This window comes from Apis dorsata, unplaced genomic scaffold (genome assembly GCF_000469605.1).
Source record: "Apis dorsata unplaced genomic scaffold, Apis dorsata 1.3 scaffold_5, whole genome shotgun sequence".
NCBI lineage: Eukaryota > Metazoa > Arthropoda > Insecta > Hymenoptera > Apidae > Apis > Apis dorsata.
Genome location: NW_006263308.1, coordinates 257,835 through 266,583, shown reverse-complemented (window position 1 = coordinate 266,583; position 8,749 = coordinate 257,835). Strand labels below are relative to the sequence as shown.

General features: G+C 22.7%; 1 protein-coding gene across 10 annotated transcripts in view; it reads left to right on the top strand.

Annotated features, from left to right (window-relative positions):
* Positions 1-8,749, top strand: part of LOC102671465 (phosphatidylinositol-binding clathrin assembly protein LAP) — a 21,000-nt gene that overhangs the window by 6,356 nt on the left and 5,895 nt on the right. For 3 of the 10 annotated variants that reach the window (XM_006607434.2, XM_006607432.2, XM_031508510.1), the window contains exons 2-13: positions 1,095-1,237; positions 2,114-2,189; positions 3,986-4,000; positions 4,608-4,710; positions 4,868-5,076; positions 5,149-5,255; positions 5,378-5,419; positions 5,513-5,607; positions 7,184-7,352; positions 7,460-7,588; positions 7,651-7,780; positions 7,915-8,001. In XM_006607434.2, coding sequence (XP_006607497.1) covers positions 1,095-1,237; positions 2,114-2,189; positions 3,986-4,000; positions 4,608-4,710; positions 4,868-5,076; positions 5,149-5,255; positions 5,378-5,419; positions 5,513-5,607; positions 7,184-7,352; positions 7,460-7,588; positions 7,651-7,780; positions 7,915-8,001 — 1,305 coding nt within the window. Of the gene's footprint in view, positions 1-1,094; positions 1,238-2,113; positions 2,190-3,985; positions 4,001-4,607; positions 4,711-4,867; positions 5,077-5,148; positions 5,256-5,377; positions 5,420-5,512; positions 5,608-7,183; positions 7,353-7,459; positions 7,589-7,650; positions 7,781-7,914; positions 8,002-8,716 lie in introns of all 10 variants that reach the window. The other 7 variants (XM_006607441.2, XM_006607440.2, XM_006607436.2 and 4 more) reach the window with 4 other exon arrangements.

Genomic DNA, 8,749 nt, shown 5'->3' with positions numbered 1-8,749 from the left:
CAAAAAAAAAAAAAAAAAAAATAGAAACCAATTGATGCGAAAATTTTCAAGAGGAACAAATATACATGCTGTCTGATATTCTTAGAAAACAATTTCAAAATCATTTGGCGAATTATAATCTTTTGTCAGCCATTATATCTTTTTTATTTTTCTTTGTAATTACTAAATGTATTTGTCAAAATATTAATTTCTTTTGTTGTAATATAATGAAAAAAATAATGATTATTTACTCAATTAATTTATTCAAGCATTAATTTATTCAAATTCTTTAAAAGATATTATCGATTTTCAATTTTGTTTATTTTTCTCATATCAAAATAAAATATATTAGAAAAATCCGTGAAGAAACAGTATTTCAACAAGTTCGCTAATTTTTTTATTGGAATGATAAAATATGTTTTTAAAATGAACATAAAAATTGAAAAATTAATTTTATACAGTTTTGTTTTTATACAAATAGAATATTATTAGTTATTATTAATAGAATATTATTTCATTGCTATATATTTTCATGAATTGTTTTATAATTGTATAAAATAGAAAGATATCGAATAGAAAGCAGTTAGAAATGATAATATTCTACCAAAATACTAGATATTTTTCGATAGTTTTACTGAAAAATAAATTAGAAAAAATGATGAGGGAATAATAATCTTGATCTTTTTTTTAACTCCTATCATTTTCAGAATAACGAGAAAGTCTTATTGATTATTTAGAAAAAATTTAGAAAAAATCCTCTCAATCTACTAATTATGCATATCATTTTTTCTTACAGAATACTATATTATACATACAATTTTATTCTTGAAAAGATTTTTTTTTCAAGATGCTTTTTTTTCTAATATATCAAAAAACAAATCATTAACTTAAAATGAAAAAAAGATAATCATCTAGATTTTTATTTTAATTTTTAAAATAGTACTAAGTATTACAATAAATTAATATAATAGTAATGGTAAATTTGTTTTTATTGTAAAATTTCGAATATTAAATATAGAAAAAATATTACTAAAATAATACTAGCAATTTTCCAGTGAAAAAAATTGATATTCGATAAAATTTCATGATTAATAAGACTTGTCATTCTGTTTCAGACCTCGTGCGATGTACAAACGAACCCAACGTGTCGATACCTCAGTTGGCGAATCTGTTAATAGAACGATCACAGAACACGAACTGGACAGTCGTTTTCAAAGCTTTGATCACAGTACACCATATGCTTTGTTACGGGAATGAGGTAAAAACAATTTCATTTTTATAATGCAGATCAGATTTAACAATAACAAATACTTTAATACTAACAACTTTAATAATAATTAATAAGTGACTTTTTTAAGAATAATCAGACAATTTCTTTCCCTTTGCTTCTCAATGAATATTAATTTGAAAATTAATGAAAATCCTATAATATAAAATAAAAAACAATTTATGAAAAGAATACTTTTAAATTCTTATTAATTGGCTTTCTGTTATGAAAGTTTTCAATTATTTAAATATTGTATGTATTGTTTTAAAATTTAATGAATTTATATTATTTATTTTACTAATGAAATAATGTTTAAGTGATTTTAATGATCTTTATTGTTTGTTATTTTTTATGAATAAAATTTAAAGATTTGTTTATAAAAGATTTAGAGTATTATTTACATCTAGAAACTGTTTAATTTATTTTGTTTCAATAATGAGTTGAAAAAAGGAAGTGTCGTCGTCCTTGTTAGTCATATGTGCGTGAATGTATATGAGATCGAATAATATGAATCTGTGACTAGATAATCTAATAATTTACAGTTTGTATATACAATTCAATAGAACAGTAACTGTAAGATAGTCATTTTCTTAGAGAATTATAATAGTGAAAGTAATACTAATAATTTGACTAATGATTTTTTATTTTAAAATATTATATTGTTTATCATGATTCTTAAATAAAAAAGATTTTTATAATTTTTTAAAATTTTTTAAAATGAAAAAAATTATGAATATTTTTGTTTAACCTAATATTAATTAGATTGTATAAGATTTCAAATTAAATTAATGAACAAAAAAATAGAAAAATATAGTAAATTATTTCGGAGAAATGATCTTAACGAATTCAATAATTTTTCTGTTACAGAGGTTTACACAGTATCTAGCATCCAGCAACAGCACGTTTCAACTCAGTAATTTTCTCGATAAAAGCGGCGTTCAAGGTGATCACATTGTGTAAAAGAATCTTCTTGCATTAACTTCTGTCGAGTGGTTCAATTAGATGCTCGATTCCGGTTAATTCCCTGTCAATGTTCATTGCCCCTTATTTTTTCTTTTTTTAAACACTTTTATTTCTTCTAACATTGATTCTGAGTATTTGATTTTAAAGAGTTAAATATATATATATTAAGTTATTGCATATGAAATAACCAATTTAATCAAAAATAAATGATTAAATGTATTGAATAATATTTATTACATGCAAATTTAAAGTTTTTAAATTTAGATGTAATAGTTTTAGTTTTAAAATTAATTTTAAAAAAATTTAGATGAATAATTTCAATATTATTTTATCAATTGTCTCATTACAAAGAAACAAATTGTATGTTGCAATATATTATATTTCATCATTCAAGTGTTTTCTTATATAAATTTAAAATTCAATATAATAAAATATAAAAAATGCTTTTCTATTAATGATTACATTAATAAAATTTTCAAAAAGATTGTATTAAATGAGAAAGCTATCTTCCATTAATATAAGAAATTTATAAATATAATCATAAAAAAACAAATAAAAAAAAATCAATAGTAATCAATTAAATTAATAAAATCATTTAATTGTAATAAAATCATTTAATTGTAATAATTTTAATATTACTTTTCAAGATAAGATTTTAAATTGTTGAATAAAACATTTGAAAATTAATATTATTTTCAATAAAATCGTAAGTATAAATCCTTATATTAAAAATTTTGTTATTTCACTTGCAATAAATTAATATAAAATAATTAAGTATGGAATAATATTTTTTAATATTAACGTACATTAAAAAAAATAAATGTTTATACAAAATGTTTATACAAAAATTAATTAAATGAGAAAATTATTAAATTTTAAGAAAATGATGAAATAAAATATTTAAAATATATTAAGAAAAAAAATGAGGAAATAGAATAGAAGATTCTAGTAAAGCAATTTTTAGTAAAGCAATTTTTTTTGCTATAAATAAAGATATCAAGATTTAAAATTACTTATTTATTTTCGCAAATTTTCATTATAATATATTTCATAATTAATATTATATAAATTATGATAAAATTAAATTAAAGAATAATTACGGAATAGATTTAATTAATTAATAATTAATATATATGTTTTTATATTTTACATGATGTTACAAAAAAATAATTTGATGGATAAAAATTTTAGAGACGGTGATTTAATTGAACCATTATCAAACTGGCATGTTTCCAAGTTATTTTTTTTGTTGCTTTCTTTCTTTACAATGTGTTAATTTTGGCAAGAAAAAGTTACATTCGAATGCAGCACGCACGCGAGCCCAGCACAATCACACATTTCATGGTTTTTATCTTAAAGATTTCATAAAATTTAATAATTCAACATTTTCAACAATTTAATAATTTAATAATTAACATATTTGTGTAATATTGAATTTCATAATTAAATAATTATGATTTTTATGTTAAAAATGAATAAAAATGTACGTAGAAATTTTTTTGTTCTGAAGAAGATTGTAGTTGAAAGTTGTATTTAAAATGTTTGAAATAATTATTAATATAATTAATTTTAAAATGTTGTTTAAAATTAAGTAATTATACAAAATTAATATATAATTGTTTCTAACAATGCATAATATTATCTTTACTCTTTAGAATCAGAAATTTATTAATAAGTTATTTCTGGCTAACTTCCTAGCATTATGCAGCTATGTGTATCTGGCCTCTGTCTATGATTTACTAACCTGGAACTAATTTTCTCTCTATTTGGGCACAGCAGGAGCTCGCATCGGTGAGTTAACATCTATTGTTACTCTTTTTTCCATATCTTAATATTTTTTCCACACTAATATTATTCTCTAAATTTGTGTAATATTTTATCTAAGATTTTAGAATTAAATTGGATAATTAAATGATATTAATAATTAGTATTTCTTGTTATTAATACAATAAAAAGTTGAAGAAATGTTATATTTATTTTATTATTATTATCTAATTCTATTCAATTTTATAATTAAATACTATATAATTAATTGTTTAGAAATTCTTTAGGAAAATTAATTCTTTATTTGTAACTCCTAATATTAATTCAATGATATCATTTTCTGAAATGTTTATTTAATCTTTTATGAAAAATATCAAGATGAATTTATTCATTATTTACGTGTAGTTCACATTTTCTAATTTAAATTGAAAACCTTTCAGAATCAATAATTTTAATAAAAGCTCATGTCTGCTTACACTTGCATGCATGCAAATTCTTGCACTTTGCACAATTTCAATTTTTAATTATTTTTTCTAGAAAAACTATATTTTTCTTTGATCAACTATATCCTAAAGTTTCTTGTATAATGGATGAATTAAGAAATTTTCTTTTAAATTAAATTTTTTTTCTATAGGCTATGACATGTCACCGTTTATCAGGAGATATGCAAAGTACCTCAATGAAAAGGCTCTTTCCTATAGGACTGTGGCATTTGATTTTTGCAAGGTGAAGAGGGGGTAAGCAATTGATTTTAATTAATAAAAAAACATATATATTTTGTGTAATTAATAAAAAATAATTTGTAAGGAATTAAGAAGTAAGTTAATAAAGTTAGTAAGTAATAAGGAAATAATTTAATTTTTTTATTTTTTTTCTTTTCAAATTATATTTTAGAAAGGATGACCGTACTTTACGTACAATGAATGCCGAGAAATTGTTGAAAACTTTACCAGTACTACAGTCACAATTGGATGCATTATTGGAATTCGATTGTACTGCCAATGACCTAACCAATGGCGTTATAAATATGGCTTTTATGCTTCTCTTTCGGGATTTAATTAGATTGTTTGCATGTTATAATGATGGCATTATTAATTTATTAGGTAAAATATCTATTATTTAATTGCTATTATTATATGGAAGAAATATTTAATATTTGCTTTGTTACATTCTAGAAAAATATTTTGATATGAATAAAAAACAATGTCGCGAGGCTTTGGATCTGTATAAAAAGTTTCTCATACGAATGGATCGGGTTGGTGAATTTTTAAAAGTTGCCGAAGTAAGTTTAGAAATATAGATTGTGTAAATTAGTCATCTAATTTAAAAAATAATTTAAAAAATAATTTAAATCATCTAAAAATTAATTTATATTTCTTAAAATTAATTTATATTTTTTTTCAGAATGTTGGTATTGATAAAGGAGATATACCTGATCTAACAAAGGTAAAAATATATATTTGAATTCAAATTATAATTTTTGAATTTTATGAAAAAAATATATCTATAGATCAAATTTTAAAAATGGATATTTCTTAGGCTCCTAGTAGTTTATTAGATGCATTGGAACAACATTTAGCTTCATTAGAAGGAAAGAAAGGTTCTGCAGCAAACACTCCCACGCAGTCTGCAAGGTATGTTGATTATAATTTCTATAAATATCTAAATATCTACCAATAATATTCAAAATAGATCTAGAATTTAGAATTAAATTTATTAATTCTAAAGAATATTTTGCGATTCATCTATAAATAATATTTAAAGGTAAAATATAAAACACACATATAAATGGACACATATTATATATATTATGCAAATAAGACATTTTCATTCGAGAAAGATATTTCACATATAATAATTATCATGATTTAAAAAGTGCAATATTTAGACATATAACGTATATTTAAATATCAATCCTATCAAACTTTTTCCTTTGTTACTATTCTATTATAAATTCAATAACACACAAAAATATAAATCCTATTTATCATCCAATCGTTAATCATATTACTTTCCTCATAAAATGTTTTGTAAATTGTAAGATCAAAGGTAATGGCATTTGTTTTCTATTGCTTGAATTTGTGCTTAATTTTTCGTTAAAAAGTTTTTTTTCTTTCTTTTTCACTTTCGTTTTTTATTTTATATTTGCAGGTTAGTGATAATGAGCTAGTGATTAACTATATTAATTTCTCGATTTATCGCTTTTTATGGTTTCTAGAGATTTTGTTTGAAATCTTCTGCAAAAATTTCACTTAGCTTATTATCCAAGAGATTACATTTTATCGCTAATATTTTTTTAAATATTTTATCGCTGATTATTGCACATATTTATATTTCCTTTGATTCATTTTTTGGTAATTTGTATAATTTTTAATAACTTGCGGCAAAAATAATTAATAAAATTATTTTAATATAATAATGTTTTAAATTTCGTTCATGATAAAATTCTGATTAAAAAAAAAAATTCAGTATTTCCTGGATAAGTGGTTTCTCTCGAGGTTTGTTTTAAATCCTGATTAACTGATTATAAATAAAACTGATTAGAAATTAATTTTTGCATATTATTTATTACTTATTTGGAGACTATTGTTTTTTAACGAGTCATCGAAGCTCGTGTAAATAATATAACTTTTGTAATCAATATTTATTTTCAATTGATATATTTTTAAAATAATATCAGTAATTAATATTAAATTGCAAAGCAAAAGCTAGGTGATATTTTCTTGCATATAATTAGTCTACATATGTATATAAGCGTACCATAGTAAGTGAAAAAGTGCGTGTTTTTTTTTCTTTTCATTTCATTTATATTATACAACGCATTAGGTAGTATTATTCAACTCAACTTGCTTGTATAAATTTATTTTAAAATACACGTAGTAAAAGATATATAAAAAAAACAAAAATTTATAACAAAAAAAAAGTCTAGCGTTACGCATGATTATAATTATATATTTACGAGTATATCTGAATATTTGAGTGAAAGAGCACTGTGTAGCTAAGTTTTTTACACATCATTATTATCTTTATACATACTACACTGTTTCTTTGTTTTTTGTTTGTCTTTTCCTTTGTTTTCAATGATCAACGTTCCTTTTCGTTCCTTCGGCCACACTTATCTCTCTGCTGGAAATGGCTTTTCTTCCTTTTTTTCCTCTAAATCCACCATTCCATCAACACACATCCATCGCCCAATCATTACCTAAGCAGCAATAGAACGAATGTAAAGTCGGGAGTGTCCGCCCTGTCTTCCACCAGTACTGCGTTTGGAACAGCAGCTAGTAATAACCGCCTTGACCATGCCGGAAATGGACATATCGATGAAGCGCTTCGACAACAAGCTCTTGCGGAAGAGGAGGCTGCCATGAATCAATATAAGGTATTAAAAGATTTATTTTAACGTATTATAAAAAATAACACATTTTTTTAAAAAAATTATTATAAAAAAAATATTGGTAACATTTTTATATTTATTATATATACTAGGCAAAAGTGCAATCTCCATCCAGTGGCCCCAGTACGAATCCATTCCTTAGTTCACCGACAAACAATGCTAATCAACCAATTGTAGATTTATTTGGTGCATCATCAACGATAACGAGTACTGAAAGCCAGGTAACTAAAAATATTTTCATTATAATAATATTTTTTTTTTATAAATTATATTGATGTTTCAGCCACAAAAAGCATCAGACGATCTACTTCAATTAGCAGGCAATCCTTTTGCGGACATGTTTGGAACACCTCAATCTATAGCTGCACCGACTACACAAACACAGAATAATATGTGGATGACTAACGGTAACGGTAAATATAATTATTTTATTTTGTTTTGTTGTTTTTTTTATTTACTATTAATGTAAATTTTTATTTGATCATTATTACATCATAATCATATTTTACGTTATTTCATCGAGATCTTTTTATTTTTTGATTTATAGGTTTTGCTGCAGTGCCTCCAGCAAATAATAATTTTGTTACAGATAATAGTTTCTCTTCTGTATTTGGTAATCAAGATTCTCAATCTGGTGAGTACTTGATTCAACTTTTTTTATTGTTTTATGAAACAAAAATTTATATTTTTTCATTGTTAAACTATCTTTTTTCTTTACATACATATTTTATGTGTATATATTCATTTCTCTTAAAGAATTTTTTTGCTTTATAATATATTTTTGCATACTTTTGCATCTTATTAAATAGTATCAATTCATGATGTTTGTATAAGTTAATCCTATGAGATGATTATGATAGTGTCCCAGAAGAATTTGATTAAATTAAATTTTCAGATACAAAATGTAATTTCTTTCTAATTTATTCTCAAAATTTTTATAAAATTTAGGATTAACTTCTCAAATATTACAATATATTAATTTCATAAGAGACATTGTTAATAAGATTGTTGGCCAAAAATAACTATACTAATATACATATAAATATGTTGCTTATTACAAATTCAAAAATTATATGAGATAACAATAAAGTTTAAACTTAATTCTTTATATAAAATTTAACAAGCTTATATGAAAAAATTTTATTATCACATTAATTTTGAAATTTTGTTGTTATACTCATTTACGCACATGTATTCACATAATCTCATCGTGCATATAAATAGTACAAGGCACGACAAATAATAATTAAAAGTATTATATTATTTATCTTGCGACAATTAATCAAAGCAATTAAAAAAAAAAAGAAAGAATTATGCTAATAATTGATGCACCTTGATTTCTGCGCAAGCTGGTGCTCCAGGAACGGCCGGATCCGTACCAA